Consider the following 17,746-nt stretch of genomic DNA (forward strand, 5'->3'; position numbering starts at 1 on the left):
AAAACATGGGTGGTGGTGGGTGGGTGGGTGGGTGGGGGAGGTGCATTGCCCTGGGTTTATGTGTGGAGGCCAGGGGATAACTTGGAATGGGCTCTCTCTAACGTGTCGATTCTGGGGACCAGACTTGGGTATCAGGCATGCGTTTTTATCTTCTTTGCTATCTCAAAGGCTCTAGTGTAGTTAAGTATTAATTATTGCCAGCCCTACCCTAAGGCCTTAGAGTAATAGGGAAGGCAGTGAGCCTGCCCTTTTGTGTGTGTGTGGGAGATGGGACGGGATTAGTAACGTGCTGGGCTTAGTACTTCATGTCTGCAAGACTGTAAATGTGACTATGTGGAGAGTGATCAGAAACAACAGATCTTTGGGAGGAAATCAGCCCAAGTGACTATATTCAGAGCTTTCTTTTATGATTTGTTTTATTGTTAATTCTGGCTATGTTTGTGTATATCTGCCCAGGCCAGAAGCTCGGATCTGCACGGATCTGGGGTTATAGGCAGTTTTGAGCTGCCTGGTTTAAGTGCTAGAACAGCCTGGGTTCTCAACAAGAACAACTAGAGGTCCTAACCCCTGCTCCTCTCTCCATAATTCAGATTTTAAAATCTTGCATGCCCCCACATCCGCCTTGGGGGTAATCTAGCCAAAATTTTCAGAGGTAGACCACTTCTCAAAAGTTCCACTCAGCTTGTAATCCAGCTGTTGGCAGACAGTTCGAGCCTTTATACAGTTGGATTTCAGCTTTATTTAAAAGGAAATCTTAAGCATTTCTAAAAGGCTAAAATCTCAGATTTTTAAAATAAATTAGAATTAAAAATATGGGACACTTCATTTGAAATAACACTACAGCCGTTCTGCAGTTCCCAGCCTTGATTCCCAAGAATCAGTGATCCTGCACTGCTGTCCTAGGGATCCTGGGTGAGGGAGGCCTGAAGCATCCACAAGGGAAGCCCAATACTTGACTACCCCTGCTCTGCCGCACCAGTCCTAGGCATTTATGAACGGGAAACAGAAGCTCCACACAAGCGCTTGCCCTTCAATGTGCCTAGAAGTGTTTAGTAATTGTACATTGGGAACGACCAAAATTCCATCATTGGCAAATGGACCGATGTAGTTGGGGGTGCTTCCAAGCACCGAACCATCCGAAAGAAGGTCTAACGCAGTGCCACAGCAGGAGAGAGTTCCAGAGCTCCGTCCGGAAGGGCCTAGGGGAACTCTCACGCTTTAAGAGGATGTTGAGCTATGTTCAGCAAGTCCGGTTTTATCCCATGCTTTTTCAGACCCAGGCCAGCTGGCCTTGGTGAGTTCCCGATAGAACATCCCCATTGTCTCTGTGTGTGGGTGCACCCCTCGCGGTCCTGAGTTCCTTGCTCGTGCTCCCTCTCCTTCTGCTCCTGATTTGGACCTTGAGATTTCTGTCCGGTGCTCCAATGTGGGTCTCTCTCTGAGGACTAAAGAGAACTCAAGAACAATGGCAATGGGTTTTTGATCCTACTGCACCTACTGGCTTTGGGGGAGCCTAGGCAGTTTGGATGCTCACCTTACTAGACCTGGATGGAGGTGGGCGGTCCTTGGACCTCCCACAGGTCAGGGAACCCTGATTGCTCTTCGAGCTGATGAGGGAGGGGGACTTGATCGGGGGAGGGGGAGGGAAATGGGAGGTGGTGGCGGGGAGGAGGCAGAAATCCTTAATAAATAAATAAATTTAAAATAAAAAAATAAATAAAAATAAATAAATAAATTGACAGACACAGATGGAAAAAAAATAAAAGGTAAACATTCCTGAACGTGTAAAGCTCAAAAAAAAATTATCAATAAAATATTTGCAAACCAAAAAAAAAAAAAGAGGATGTTGAGCTTGGATTTTCGTGTATACTTGGATGTATTCATTTGTCAAATACGCATCTCAAATTAGCAGCTCAGGCGCGTCCTGTAGGATGTAAATTACACTTTTTTTTTTTTAAACAAACCAAAGGAAAAAAAAAGCGGAAGCAAATCTCAGCCTTGCTGGAGGTGTGGCCTGAGGGCGGTCCACTGGACCGCGGGCTAAGGCCGGCTTTTCAGCAGTACCCGGTACTGGGCGCTTACGAGGCAAGAGCGCACTAGGGGCGCGGGCCGTCTCGGGGTTCGCGCCCCGGCTCCTCCTGTTCCTGCCGCACCCTCTTCCCGGGCGGCTAGGGGCGGGGACCGCGGGCTGAGTGGCGGCGGGGCGGCGGCCGGCGGAGATGGAGGAGCCTGACGCGGCCCTCCTGCCCTCTCGCCTAGCCAGGCTGCTGTCGGCGCTCTTCTACGGGACGTGCTCCTTCCTCATCGTGTTGGTCAACAAGGCTCTGCTGACCACCTACGGGTGAGGCTGGTTATGCGGGACGCAGGGTGGCCGGGGCCTGGAACCGTCGTCTCTGGTTTGCCTTCACCAAGTCACAACACAACAAAGTCCACTTGCAGTCAGGGGCACAGCACACACCAGCTGAATTTGGAAAGCCGCCGTCTCAGGCTTTAAATAAATACACCAACTGAGAAAACTTAATTTTGAAACAGGCATTCATCAGGTAGCTCACGCTGGCCTTGCTCAAATCCTCGTGGCTGAGCCTCCTTAGTGTTGGCATTACAGGTGTGCAGCAGCATAAACATGTGTATTTTGAGCAAATTATTACTTTTTAATCTTTGTGGTGTTTTTGACACAAGGTTTCGTGCATCCCGGGCTAACTTCGGGACTCCTTAGCAGCTTTCCTGTCCCCCACCTCCGCCGCATAACACCACACCTGTTTTAGACAGTGTAGGGAAGCAGCCCAAGACTTTTCTCTCTAACATCTCCAGCCAGCCGCAAGCAAAACAAACAAAACAAAAGTGTCCCACAGAGTACAGTCTGGACTTGTGATCATCCGTTTATTTGGGTTGATCATCCATTCTCAAATAACCATTACACTTCTGGAGAACCAGAACAAACAGAAGTTTACAAGCTGAGTTTTGGATTAGAGTTGAGTGCACCAGCAACTCTATGCTTCTTTGAATTTATTGTAAAGACTACAATGTCCTATTTAATTCTACTGTGTGGTAGAAACCCTGAGAGAACTGTGGGCTTAAATCCAGCCCCAGGGGTGAGGGCTCTGCCCCCTGGCACTAGTCCATACTTAGCATTTTCCTTAGATGCAAAACCTAGCTGGCTGCAAACCTGGTACTGACCTCACAGGGCCTAAGATGCCACAAGTTGGGGCTCTTTGTAAACTATAGGGCTGCCTTTTTGTTTTATATCTGGGAAAACTCACACCCCATCAGGAACACAGGCTGTAAGGACTACAGATATTGAGCGTCTGTTACGCGCCCACTGTGGACACTGGGAAAGTGGTACGGACCCTGTGAGACATCTTCAAGGGTAGAGAGTAAACAAACAGGTTCAAGAACAGATACGACATCGCCTGTGATTGGAGAGAAGTGAGAGGTCGGTGCCAGGACATCAGGCCAAAGAGAGCGGCAATACCATGACCCCCGGGAGGAGCAGAATGTGAGCAGGACTGGATGGCCGAAGGGAGTGAGCAGGTGCCACGTGATAGGAGAGCTCAGTAGAGCTTTATAGGAGCAGCAGGGGTCAGAGCCTTCATTCATTCACCCAGTGACACTGTGTGCTCAGGGTGTGCCAGCCTTGGTCTCAAGCACATCGGTGAAGTTACCTATGTGAAGAGAAGAGGTAAAAACCCTTAATCTCATACCCTAGTTTGCCAATAATAAACTAGCAACATTTAAAGGGTGTGTGTGTGTGTGTGTAGGTCAGGAGACAACTTTCAGGAGTCAGTTTTCTTCTGCCACTGTGTGGGTCCCAGGGATGGAACTCAGCTTGTTAGGTCTGGCAGCGGTTCCTTTACCCACCAAACCATCTTGCCAGCCTAGCACTCCCATGGTGTGGCTGGCAACTACCTATAACTTCAACTCCAGGGGGTCTGACGACTCTAGGGAGTCTGGCCTCTTCAGTGAATGATATACATTCACAAACACATAAATAAAAATAAATTAAAAAAAAAGTGCCGGGCAGTGATGGCACACACCTTTAATCCCAGAACTCCAGAGGCAGAGACAGGTAGATCTCTATGAGTTTGAGGCCAGCCTGGTCTACAGAGCGAGTTCCAGGACAGTCTCCAAAGCTACAGAGAAACCCTGTCTCGAAAAACCAGTAGTAGTAGTAGTAATAGTAATAATAATATAATAAATAATAAAAATCCCACAAACCCCATGTTGAAAAAGCAGAAATGAACATACACTTAAGCCACTTAATACATATAGTGCATGGTAATAAAGGGAAGGAACTGTCAGGGTGGAGATGAGGCTGTGGCGGTGCTGGCCTAGAATACAATGTGCTGGGTTCAGTCCCTGGCACGCATAGTGGTGGACACCTGTAAAGAATCCCATTGCTTGGGAGGTGGAGGCAGCAAAATCAGAAGTTCAAGGTCATCTGACACACTGAGTCCAAGACCAGCTTGAGCTATAAGAGACCTTGTCTCAAAGTAAAAAAAAAAATGTAAAGGGCTTGGTGAAATGGCTCAGCAGTTAAGAACACTAGCTACTCTTGCAGAGGACCCAGTTTGGTTCCCAGCACCTACAGGTTGGCTCACAACCATCCATAACTCCGGTTCAAGGGGATGCAGTACCCTCTTCTGGCCTTATTGGGTGCATACATTTATGCAGGCAAAACACCTAAACACATAAAAGAAAATAAATATTTTAAAAAATAAGACATTGGCAGGTGGTGGCACACACTTTTGATCCCAGCACTGGGGAGGCAGAGGCAGGTGGAGCTCTGTGAGTTTTGAGGTCAGTTTGGTCTATTAGAGCGAGTTCCAGGACAGCCAGAGCTATTACACGGAGAAACCAACAAATAAATAAAACATCAAAATCTACAATTGAAAACATGAGGGTGTCATGGGCATATTCAGGAGTAATGTTGTTATGTCAGCCAAAGGCTGAGGATAAGTCTGTTTTGCGTTGGAGTTTGTGGGCTTCTGACTGGCTGTGATTTTAATGCCTCTAAGAAACACATTCTTCTTGTTTTCAGCAGGAGCCAATGAACACTGGCCACTGCTCTGAAGACAATGGGTGTCTAATCATTGAGAGATCTCAGACACTGGCCCTTTTGTTTTTAAGATTTTGAGTTCCAGATTAGGGGGTGTGTGTAGCCTAAGTAATCGACTACCACTTAAGTCTGGAGTTTCATAAGTTTCATAAGTATGACTGAGTGGTGGGAAAGATTTCTGTGACTAAAGTTCTTACCTTGGGAAAGCTAAAGCACTTATACTGTTTGTGAATACACCCCACCCCGTTTCTGTAGTGTAATATTATACATCCGGGCTCTGTCAAAATAACATTCATTCTCTCATTTCAAGATTCCTGAAGCACACATTGTTGAGACGGGGATTGGGGTGATTTAGTTACAATGAACCATAGCAACCTGACCCCAGCAATAGCTGTTTGAGCAGATTGTATTCTGGAGGCCAGAAGGAAGAAGTTTTTTCGTTTGTTTTGTTTTTGACAGTTCTTTGATAAGACTGTGGGTGTGGAAGGAGCTCAGGGGACTTCTTCTGTTCCATTTTGAACAGATTCTTTCTGGTTGGGGTACAAGCCTTGTTGTGTGTGGTCTTAGCTTCTTGTTAGTTTAAGTTCATGCTTTTCCTGGCTACTTTATTGACACAAGTTAGAAGTGCTATCATAAACCATAATAGAGAAAATGCCTCCATAAGATTGGCCTCTAGGGTATTGGGATACTCTTTTTTAATATAAAAAACGCTGGCTCTAGGAATTAATATAGGCATATTTTGTTAATTTTATGCTAATAAATTTTTAAAAATATTTATTTATTATGTATACAATATTCTGTCTGTGTGTATGCCTGCAGGCCAGAAGAGGGCACCATACCCCATTAGAGATGGTTGTGAGCCACTATGTGGTTGCTGGGAATTGAACTCAGGACCTTTGGAAGAGCAGGCAATGCTCTTAACCTCTGAGCCATCTCTCTAGCCCCGGTAATAAATTTTAAAAATTAAAATATAATGTAGTTATTTTTAAACTGTTGAATATACATTATAAACTGTGTTTATAACTAGCGAGAGAATGACCAAGATAAGCAGACACCAGCTGCTCTCATTAAGTGACTTGTCGGGAGATTGTGGCTTAAAATGACAGACTGTGTATCAGTGTCTTTCTCACAGAGAATACAGACTGGAAATAACATTCCTTAGTAAGTGATTAAATTTACAACCCCAGTCTCGGCCCACCCATTGTGGTGGTGCCAGTTCTGGCAGGTGGTCCTGGGTGTATAAGAAACTAGGCTGAGGGGCTGGAGAGATGGCTCAGTGGTTAAGAGCATTGCCTGATCTTCCAAAGGTCCTGAGTTCAATTCCTGGCAACTACATAGTGGCTCACAACCATCTGTAACGAGGTCTGGTGCCCTCTTCTGGCCTGCAGACATACACACAGACAGAATATTGTACATAATAAATAAATATTAAAAAAATAATGTTTAAAAAAAAAAGAAACTAGGCTGAGCAAGCCATGGGGAACAAGTCACTAAGCAGGGTCCTTCCATGACTTCTGCTTTACTTCCTGCCCTGACTTCAGTGTAAGATGAAATAAACCCTTCCTTCCCCAAGCTGCTTTTTGCTCACGGTGTTTTATCACAGCAATAGAAACCTTAACTAAGGCAGAAATTTGTATCAGGCCATAGGGCATTGCTGTGACAAACCTGACCATGTGTTTTGGAGAGGGTTGTGGTGGCATTTGAACTTTGTGCTGGAAATTCCTTTGAGTGCTCAGAGCTCAGTAGGCTGTTCTGTGGAAGCTTGGAGGATAAGACGTTGGGAACAATGCAGGCCATGGGTGTCTAGTTTGTGAAGTTTCAGGGAGAAGCAAAGACTCTGTCAGGGCTGTTTATGTGATATTTTTCATTAAGAATCTGTGTTTTTCTGGTCAGCTCTAGCTGACCAGAGAATCAGCTGTGGTTAACAACAGACCACACCCGCTAGCTTGAAATCTTGCTCTGCTGGGACAGTCAGTATTGGCCATCTGGGGCTGGAGAATCAGCTATGATTAAGAAGAGACCAGCATCACTGAAGAAAAATCTGGGAAGTATTTCCTTAAGGCCAGCATGCAGAAGCTGTGGTCCAGAGGGGCCCAAGATTGTACCTTGGGTTAGCAGATGAACTTGTGTGAGAGTTTCCCAGGTTTGTGGTGAGCATCTGTAGCTTGGCACCTAGAGAAGCCAGGGCAGTTCTAATGCTAGATTTACCTGGCAGGAAAGGGATTCTGTGAGCATGTGAACTCAGTGGCTTTCAAGGGCTAGAACAAAAGGAGGCCCGTCTAGGAGTTTGTGTTTTAATAGTCTGGTCAACTGGCCACAGTTGTGATCATAAGGGTTGTACAAGCAGGCTGCTTTTGTGTTTCCCATGAATATTCTTCTCTAGGACATGAAAATTTACTAATGACATCTTATTAAAACATATTGAATCCTAAAGCTGGGTACATCTGTGATATCAGCACTCAGGAGGTGAGGCAGGATGGTCGCTAAGTTTGAGGACCATCTGAACTATATAGGGTGCCCTTGTCTTAAAAAAAAATCAAATTTGTTTTATCCAGTTCAACAAATATTTGTTGAGAACTTGCTGTGTGTATTTGCTTTATGATTCACCAAAGAGTATCTTCAATCAATCTCCACCCTCTCGGACAGGATCTCATTGGAGCTGGCTGATTGGCTATTGTTGCTGACCAGCAAGTTCCAGGAATCCTGTCTCTGCCTCAGTGCTGAGATTACAGGCATGGGTGCATTAGAATTGGGGGCATCTTATTTAACTTTTTGAGGGTTACCTGTTTATCTGCCTGCCTACTTTGTCTAAAGGTTTTTTTTTTTTGTCTGGCTCTAAATATGTGTCTATGTATGTGTCTGTGTACATGTGCTATGGCTTTGGAGATGGAGTGATAGGAGCCGGAGAGCTGCCCACATGGGTGTTGGGAACTGAACTTGGGTCCCTGAGAAGGGCAGAAAGAACTTTTAACCACTGAGCCATGTCTTTAGTCCCTTGTTTTTCTTTCTTCAGAGAAGGGTCTCACTTACTTATTCAGGCTGGCCTTGAACTTGAGATACTTTTACCTAACCTTGCAGTTAGCCAGGTAACAGCCTGCCTGCACCAACAGACTTGATTCTTCTTTGACTTTTAACTTTGATTTAGTTTTCTATGTAGAGGTGTCTTAGTCAGTGTTCCATTGCTGTAAAATGGCAACTCTTATAAAGGAAAGAATTTAATTGGAGCTTGCTTACAGTTTTGGAAGTTTAGTCCATTATCATCATGGTGGGGAACATGGCAGCACACAGGTAAACATGGTGTTGGAGAGATAACTGAGAGTTTTACATCCTGAACCGTAGGCAGAGAGAGACAGAGACTGGGCCTGGCATGGACTTTTGAACCCTCAAAGCCCACCTAGTGACACACTTCCTCCAACAAGGCCACACCCCCTAATCCTTCTAATTCTTTCAAATAGTGCCACTCCCTGGTGACCAAGCATTCAAATATATGAACCTGTGGGGCCATCTTCATTCAAACTACCACACGGGGTCTTCTTGTATATGGCATTTTAAATTTTATTTTATTAACTTTATTTATTGTATTACTCTATTTCTTTCCAGTATACACAATTATGACTAGTTTACCTTCACAGAACAAAGGAAAGCTGGCAAGTTTAGCAACCATCATTTTTTGTTGTTATTTCTGTTTTTTGAGAGAGGGTTTCTCTGTGTGGTGTTGGAACTCACTCTGTAGCCCAGGCTGGCCTTGAACTCACAGAGATCCACCTGCTTCTGCCTCCTGAGTGCTGGTATTAAAGGTGTGCTCCACCACCCAGCAGCAACCATCAGTTTAAAAAAAAATGAAAAAGAAACGGACACAAATTTTTGAAGTTTCCATTGTCTAATGCCTGTAACAGCTCTTTATGTCATTACGGTCTACATATTCTCTTCAACCTTTTTTTATGTTGCTAAACTGATTCATTATTTTATATTTCTTGCAGTTTTCCCTCACCAATTGTTCTTGGAATTGGGCAGGTAAGTTGAAAAAAAAAACCAGTCTTAACTCGCCATTGGTGTTTAGGCTGGCCTTGAACTCACAGAGATCCACCTGCCTCGGCCTCACAAGTGCTTGGATTAAAGATGTGCTCCACACCCGCAAGGCTATTTACTTATTTTTGAGACAAGATCTTACAGTGTATCCCTGGCTGGTCTTGCACTCTTAGAGATCAGCCTGCCTTTGACTCCAGAGTGCTGGGATTAAATCTCCGCCGGGCTGAGATTTATTTTATTTTTAACTATGAATGTTTGTGTGTGTTCATGTGTGGGTATATAAGTGTGAACACAAGAACTCAATGGCCAGAGGTCATAGTTTCCCCTAGAGTTAGAATTCCAGGGAGTTGTGAGTTTCCTGAAGTGGGGACGTGGGTGCTGAGCACTAAACTCAGGTCCCCCAGAAGAGCAGCAGGTGCTACTCCATCTTTCCAGGCCCTGAGAGGAAAAAAATCTTAATTCTGGACTTCTCGAAAAATACACTCTGACTTTTCTTAGGACTTTTTATTAACTTGTATTTATTGTACAAAATAATGAGTCTCATGATATTTTCAGTGTGTATAATGCCTTTTAATCATATTCACCTCCAATACACCCTCTCTCAACTTCTTTCAAAAAGTTTAGGTCTATTTTCATTATCTTTCGATGGGTGCAAGGAGGCGGTACCTTCTCACACCCTTTTGAGACAGGGTCTCTCTATGTAGCTGTTGTTGTCCTGGAATTCCAGCCTCAAACGCACAGAAATCTGCCTGTCTCTCCTTCCTGGGATGAAATGTGAGTGTCACCATGCCTGCCTAGGAGTTTTTCCTTTTTAAAAATTGTTTCCTCTTGCTGGCCTTTAAGGGAAGTTAACAGACCATACACTCCGTTTGTGGAAGTGTGGTCCAGGGTCATCCGGTCAGTCTGGTTACTCTCAGAGGCAATCCTTTGTTTACTCCATGGCTGTTTCTAGAGCCCCTGAGACAATGTATCCAGGTGAGTCCACTCAATGATACATTTTACCTGTTCTGATTCGAACAACTTCTCATCCATGGGTGAGAATCTTAGCTTCCACGAGATCCCTCCCTTCAGCCTGAAAAGTAGATTTTTGGGTTCTGTTTCTGATAAATATGCTCTGATTACACCATTGTATCAGTAAACCTCACACTGTCTTTCCAGATGGTATTTTGCTGTTTCTTTCTCTTCTAGATGGCCACCACCATAATGATACTGTATGTATCCAAGCTAAATAAAATAATCCACTTCCCTGATTTTGACAAGAAAATTCCCGGAAAGGTATGTTTGAAAGATAAAAAACAAACAAATTAAAAAATGAAAAGCAAGCAAACAAACACACAAAAGACCCAATTGGATTAAAGTAGGGATCCATTTCATACACTGTGGATCTTCCTTTCCCCTTATACTCAGTAGAAAGTTGGTTTTCTTTATTTTTCTTCTTTGGAATTGGCTCTTATGTATCATTCCAGGTCAGATTTGAACTCGAAATCCTTTTCTTAAGCCTCGTCAGTGCTGGAAGAAAAATTTGTTATTTTTTACTTTTTTAATTTTTGGTCTTTGAGCCTGAGTTTCTCTGTATAGCCCTGCTGTCCTGGAACTTGCTCTGTAGACCAGGCTGGCCTTGAACTCACAGATCTGCCTGCCTCTGCCTCCCGAGTGCTGGACTAAAGGTGTGTTCCATTACCACCTGTATGAGAAAGTTTTTAATAAATATTTTATACATAAATATCTATTTGTATAACTCAATGAAGATGCAGACAGGCTGAGCTGGGCTTGTGAGATCTGTAAGTGTGTAAAGTGCTTGCTGAGGAAGTGTGAGACCTGAGCTTGGATCCCTTGCACCTGTGTAAAGCCTTACCTCAGCACGGCTGCATCGAGGTAGGAGGCAGAGAAAAAATGTGAACGTAGGTGTTTAACAACACAAATGCTCTTAGTTTTTAAAGCCTGTGTTTTGCGAACTCTTTGGCTAAGGGCCGGACTCACTGTTTATTGTACCGTGAAAGAAGCCCTGTGTGACACACAAATGAGTCAGTGCGGTCATGTTATGATAAAGCTTTATATAAATAAGCATGGGCCAGATTTGCCCTGGGTCCTAGCTTACTGACTTACGTTTTCAGATTTTATTTTTAGTTTTTTTTTTGTTGTTGTTTTTTGACACAGTTTACTGTGTAACAGAGCTCTGATTTGATTTGTAGACCAGTCTGGCCTTGAACTCACCTGTCTCTGCCACCCTAGTGTTGGGACTAATGGTGTTTGACAGCACTCCTGGCTTGCATTTTCACTTTAACCTGATATAAGCTAGAGTTAAGAATACAGTTTGATACATTGAATAAATGTACAAGTACACATGGAAGCCGCATTGAAGGATCTGTCTTCCTACTGGGAATATGGAGTGGAAGTAATTTTTAACAACTGGCTGCAGGGGGCCAGGCTTGAGACAGACATTAAATTCTTAGAGTAACCCTTTGATGGATGATATGAAGTAGCTAATGGTAGTGTTTGGATTAACAGGTTTAACTGGTGTTTCTTAAGAAACCCTTGAATAGCTTCTTCATATATATTTACAGTTGATAATCATAGGATATTAGGTCAGATACTAATATATCTATTATAAAGATATATTATATTAAATATATATTAAAGGTAGATGGCTTTCAAAGGGACTAAATATAGCCCAAGATAATTTGTCTCTTGCATTTTAATTCTCCATAACCTTGAAGTTTCCCTATTAGTCCTTCTAGAATCTTCCACACAAGTGAAGTTTCTCCTGTCTTCCTCTCCCACCTTCCTCCGTCTCCATCTCCCTACCTTCCCCAACCCTTTTGGGAACTTCAGTCCACAGTGTGTACAATAAGGAGCGTTAATGATGCTTTATTAGACATGTTTTTTTTTGTCTTTTTTTGTATGTAGGTTCAAGTTATCCAATCAAAATTACTCCCCGAGAAGCTAATTTTCATGTCTTTTACCTTCTTTGCTGTGTAGCTCATGTTGATAGAAATGGCATCTTTGGTCTCAAAGTAAGGGCTTAAATATTTCATCATGAAGCAGGGCTCTGTGGGTTTTTGGGGGCCGTGCCATTTACTCTTTGCTGTATAATGTAATGGCTCAAAACGGTAATCTTTTTATTGTCTTTCATACTGATTGAGGAGTCTTCGCAAGGCTTGGCCAAGCAGTTTTGACTTAAGGCCCTCCTTTCCTTGTGGACACAAGGAGAACTGTGTTAATTATGAGCGTGGTTAGCGCAGGTGGGAGGTGGCACCCATCTGTCTCTTGCTGTCTAAGAACTCTACATACATACATAAATACATACATACACACACACACACACACATAAGGAAAGCATGCAAACGAAGTTCTAACGGCATCTTTTCCCTTTTATTGAAGCTCTTTCCTCTGCCTCTTCTCTACGTTGGAAACCATATCAGTGGCCTATCAAGCACCAGTAAATTAAGGTACAGTTCAAGATGACAGTGGGGAGGGGTATCCATCACCTCTGGTGGTGCAAACGCTGGGTTTGGTTTTCTAGATTTTGCTTGGGGTGATGTCCTAGTCTGCTCTCTGTTTCTGTGATAAACGCTATGGCCCAAACTAGTGTGGGCAGGAAAGGGTTTATTTTAGCTTCCAGGTTACCTTCGGTTGGGGGAAGGCAGGGCAGGAATTGGAGCAGAGACCACAAGGTAGTGCTGCTTACTTGCACGCTTCCCCACTTTCTCCGGCTTGCTCTCTGCCCAGGGTGGACTGGGTCCTACATCCATTAACAATCACGAAAATGCCACACAGCCGTCCCCACAAGGCCTTCTGATGGAGGCAGTTTTTCACTCACAGTCCCTCTTCCCAGGTAGGTCGGTTTGAATCACAGGTATCACGTGGGAAACATTAGTATTTAACAATTTGAGAAAGTATAGCTTTGAGTTTAATTAGAAACACCTTTAGGAAAGTTTAAAAAGCTTATGCTTTTCTTGATGGTCATGTCTCAACATAAGTATGAGGTCTGTGTTTGTCAGGTAGAGAAAAGGTGATCATCTGGGGTGGATTTGTTTATACGCATATGACCATGGTAACTTTTCATCGTAGTTGTATAGAAACAGGAATATCCTGTCAGACTTGGCACAGATCACGTTTGGGGTAAGGAAAAAATGAATGTCAGACAATAGGTTTAAGTATGGACTACACTTGACATGTTTGCATCTGTGTTTATTTCACCATGCTTTGATTAATCTTATTAAAAGCTACTGTAGAAAATGAAAATCATTTATAGAAAGGTCACACTATCAAACTACTAACCAGAAACTGTGATCTGAAATCTACAGAAACAAGACTCGTGTGCAAGCTGATTGATGGTGTGTGTGTGCGTGTGTGTGCAGGGGTGGGTGGGAATTGTGAGGAGGGTTGATCATCAGCCCGACTAACGTAAGCAACAAGCCTTGGGCACTGTCTAGGTTAAGACAGTCTGAGAGCGGCTGGGGAATAGTTTTGGTTAGGTTGCCCTTCCCTGGCCTGGGGTCCTAGACGCTGTGCCTGGGGAAGCCGAGGTGAGTACCAGCCTTCCTTGTTCTGCTGCCTGATTATCATACGATCTGCCACTTTCTTCCCATCATGATGGACTGTGCTCTTGAACTGTGAGCCAGAAGCAAACCCTCCTTCCTTAAGTTGCTTTTGTAAAGGGAAAGAACTCTTCATGGGAGAGATGTGTTTTCCTCTATCACTCTTTGTCTTATTTCCCTGAGTCTAGAGGTCACTGATTGGCCAGACCAGCTGGCGATCAAGTCCCAGGGATCCTCCTGTCTCTGTCCCTAGTGCTGTGTTTATAGATGTCCATACCCGCGCATGCTAGAGAACCAGACGGGGGAGTCTCATGTTTTTATGGCAGACAGTGTACTTTGAAACACCAAAATTTTAAAGTCTTTCTAATTTAGATAAAGTATATATAATACAAAGTTTATCTCTGTATCTGTTTTAAATGTACAATTCAAGTGCATTAATTATATTTACATGTGTGTGTAATCCCAGCATTTGGGAGGCTGAAGCACTGTAGCGGCGTAAATGAATACAGACAGATTGTAAAAAATATACACAGCTTTAATGGGGAAAGTAGACTTACAGTACCACGGTTCCCACGGAGAACAGGAAGAAGAAGGGAAGGGTGGGCCCACACCCGGCAGATTTATAGGTAAACATTAGCCCGAGGTGAACCTGCCCCCAATGGGCTGGGCTTAACCCTACAAAGCATGATTGCTGAGCCTTCCAGGCCAGACTTGCTACATAATGATTTTGAGGCTAGACTCTATCTCTTAAAAAGTATATGCACAGTGTAACCACCACCATTATTTATTTCAGAACCTTTTTCATCATCCCAAACAGAAACTCTGAGTCCACTAAACAATAATCCTCTTAGTTAGTCTCAATTTCTCAGTCTCTTGATGTGGGAATTCCCCTCTGTATGCTGTGAATATGTTTTACTACCATTGATTAATATACAAAGCTACTTTGGCCTATAGCAAGGCAGAAAATAGCCAAGCTGGGAAAAGATATATATGCAGAGAGAGAGGGAGAGAGAGAGAGGGAGAGAGAGAGAGAGAGAGAGAGAGAGAAAGAGAATACAGAGTTAGAGAGACGCCATGTAGCTGCCAGAGGAGACAGATGCCAGAGAATCTTACTGGTAAACCACGAGTCTTGTGGTAAAATAGAAAATAATAAAAATGGGTTAATTTAAGATGTAAGAGCTAGCTAGAAGTACGCTTAAGCTATTGGCCAAACAGTGTTGTAATTAATACAGTTTCTGTGTGATTTTTAGGGTCTGGGAAGCTGGGAACGAACAAGCAGTCTCCACCCACAGTCTCTGGATCTCTTCCTTTCTCTTTCCCTCTCCGTCCCTCCTCCCCTCCCTCTCCCTCTCTTATGTGTTGCGTGCATGTGAGTTTGCATGTGGTATGTGTGCCCACGAGGAGGCCAGAGGGGGATGTTGGGTTTCCTCTGTTACTCTCCATCTTATTCCCTTGAGACAGGGTCTCTCAATGAATTGGAAGTTCACCTTGTTGGTGAGGCTAGTTGACTAGCAAGCTTCTGGCATCTACTGGTCTCTTCCTCCCAATACCGAGGTTACAGGCATATACGAACATGCTTAACTTCATATGTAGATGCTGGGGATTTGAACTCAGGTCCTCATGATAGTACAGAAAGGGCTCTCTTGCCCACTGAGCGATCTCCTTAGCCCCCAGCTACTGGTAATCTCTGCTTTATGTTCTGCACCTATAGCTTTGCCTTCTCTGGGTAGATACAAACAATTGTCCAGTTTTGGGGGGTGAGGATCTGGATTATTTCCATAGCATCGTGTCTTCAGAGTTCATCCATGGTAGAGTGCCTCTGACTTCCATTTCTTTTAAGAGTTGAATTATAGTCCATTTATATGTGCGTCCTGCTGATAAACATAAAACATCAAAGTTTTAAATTTTAATTATTTCTACTTTAGATATTGTTTCTATATTGTTTTTATTTTTGTAGTTCTGGGGATTGAACTCCTGGCCTTGCATATGCTACAGAGGTGCTCTACCACTGAGCTACATTCCTGTGCATCCTTTCTTTTGCTGACTATGTTGTTGGTATTATATCTGAGAAGGCTTGCTTGATCCAGGATCGTGAGCATTCTCTCTTATACAGCTTTAGTTCCTGCACTTAAGTCCTTGTTATATTTCATGTCAGATAATAAATATATAAGGTCGATGTCGTGTGTGTGTGTGTGTGTGTGTGTGTGTGTGTGTGTAGTGTGATGTGTGTAGGAATTCAGTTTCATTCTTTCATGGGAGTTATAGATAGATGTCCTAGCACCGTCCTTTGGAAAGTTATATCTTTCTTCCATTGTGTTATCTTACAACCCTTGGTAAAATCAATCTATTGATCTGGGAGAGGTGTTGCATGCCTGTAATTGTACTATTTAGGAGGCAGAGGCAGGAGACCACAAGTTCTGTGCCAGCCTGGACTGCATTTGTCTGCTTCACATGTCTAGAGTAGGCAAGTTTACAAAGATGGGGCACAGGATAGATAACCAGTAGCTTGGAGCTAAGGGATAAGGAATTGCTGTTGAGAAGGTTCTAAGACCCTGCTCAGGGGAATGGAGCTTCGGAAATCAATTATAGGAATGAGTATGCAACAAAGACAATAAAAAGAAACAAGATAATTGCAAGCCTTTATTTTCTGTCCTTCAATTCTATTCCATTAATTACATATATATTATTAAATCAGTAATAGGTAGTCTTGGTTTCTGTAGCTTGTAGTAAATCTTGAAGTTGGGAAATGTGAGTGCACCTACTTTGCTAACTTTATTTTTAAAACATTCAGAAATCCCCCTCTCTCTCTGTCTCTCTCTCTGCACATGGAGGTCGAAAGACAACTTTTAGGAACTGGTCCTCTTCTTCGGCTAATCTGTGTCATGAGATTAAACTCAGGTTATTAGGCTTAGCAGAGGATGTCTTTACCAGCCAAGCTGTCCCACCAGCCCCCAACTTGGTTATCTTTTAAAATATATATTTTAAAATAATTGATTTTATTTTTAATTATGTGTGTACGTGTGTGTGTGGTGTGTGCATGAGTTTGTGCGTTTGAGTGCAAGTGCCCATGAAGAACAAAAGAGAGTGTCAGATCCCCTGGAACTGGAGTTATAGGTGGTTGTGAGCCTCCAAGTGGGTGTTGGGAACTGAAATTGTGTCTCTGCAAGAGCAGCGAGTGCTCTTAACCACTGAGCCATCTCTCTAGCCCCTTGACTTTGTTATCCTTCAACATGGTTTGGCTCTCTGGGGCCCTTGAATTTCTATATTTATTTTGGAATTAACTTGCCAGTTTCTGTAGGAAAAAGAAAGCCAGATAAGATTTGACAGATTTTGTGTTGAATCAGTTTGCCAAAGTGGCAGGAAATTATTCAATCCCTGTTTTATGACTTAATATGATTTGTTAATGGTAAATATTACAATGAATGTTAACTCATTTATATTTAATTTGGAAAATGACCTTAATTAAAAACGTTTACCATATTTAAAACAAAATAGCAGCTGACACTATGTGCCTGACGTTAGGGTTGGATCTTTTCTGACAGCTTGCCAATGTTCACTGTGCTCAGGAAATTCACAATTCCACTGACTTTACTTCTGGAAGCCGTCATCCTCGGGTGAGTCTGCTTTTCCTTCAATCCTTCATTATGTTTCCGACATACTGTGTTTATTCGTGTGAGTGGGCAGTGTGTTCACATATATGACATGTGGGAGTGCGAGGCTATGTGTGTGCATGTGGAAGACATGTGTTGATGTCCTGTATTTTTCTTTTTCTTTTTAAGAATTTATTTATTTACTATGTATACAGTATTGTATCTGCCTGCACAACAGAAGAGGGCACCAGGTCTCATTACAGAGGGTTGTGAGCCACCATATAGTTGCTGGGAACTGAACTCAGGACCTTTGGAAGGGCAGTCAGTGCTCTTAACCACTGAGCCATCTCTCCAGCCCTGACCTGTATTTTTCTCTATTGCTCTCTGCTATTGTTTGAGACAGGGTCTCTCACTGGCCTTGGAGTTCACCTACTGACTAGGTGGGCTGGCCAGCAAGCTCCCGGATCTGTCTGTCTCTGCCACCTAGGTTTGTGCTATTCTGCCTAGATTTTCATGAGTCCTGGACCTCT

The 17,746-nt window shown here is 43.3% G+C and overlaps 1 protein-coding gene across 1 annotated transcript in view; it reads left to right on the forward strand.

Annotated features, from left to right (window-relative positions):
- The first annotated feature begins 2,041 nt into the window (after nt 1–2,041).
- The window catches only part of Slc35d2 (solute carrier family 35 member D2), a 32,937-nt gene continuing 17,232 nt past the window's right edge, over nt 2,042–17,746 (forward strand). Inside the window, exons 1-5 of the mRNA XM_075969373.1 lie at nt 2,042–2,341; nt 9,037–9,070; nt 10,274–10,360; nt 12,467–12,534; nt 17,169–17,240. Coding sequence (XP_075825488.1) covers nt 2,220–2,341; nt 9,037–9,070; nt 10,274–10,360; nt 12,467–12,534; nt 17,169–17,240 — 383 coding nt within the window. The 5' untranslated portion in view covers nt 2,042–2,219. The remainder of the gene's footprint in view (nt 2,342–9,036; nt 9,071–10,273; nt 10,361–12,466; nt 12,535–17,168; nt 17,241–17,746) is intronic.

The sequence above is a fragment of the Microtus pennsylvanicus genome, chromosome 4 (genome assembly GCF_037038515.1).
Source record: "Microtus pennsylvanicus isolate mMicPen1 chromosome 4, mMicPen1.hap1, whole genome shotgun sequence".
NCBI classification, from domain to species: domain Eukaryota; kingdom Metazoa; phylum Chordata; class Mammalia; order Rodentia; family Cricetidae; genus Microtus; species Microtus pennsylvanicus.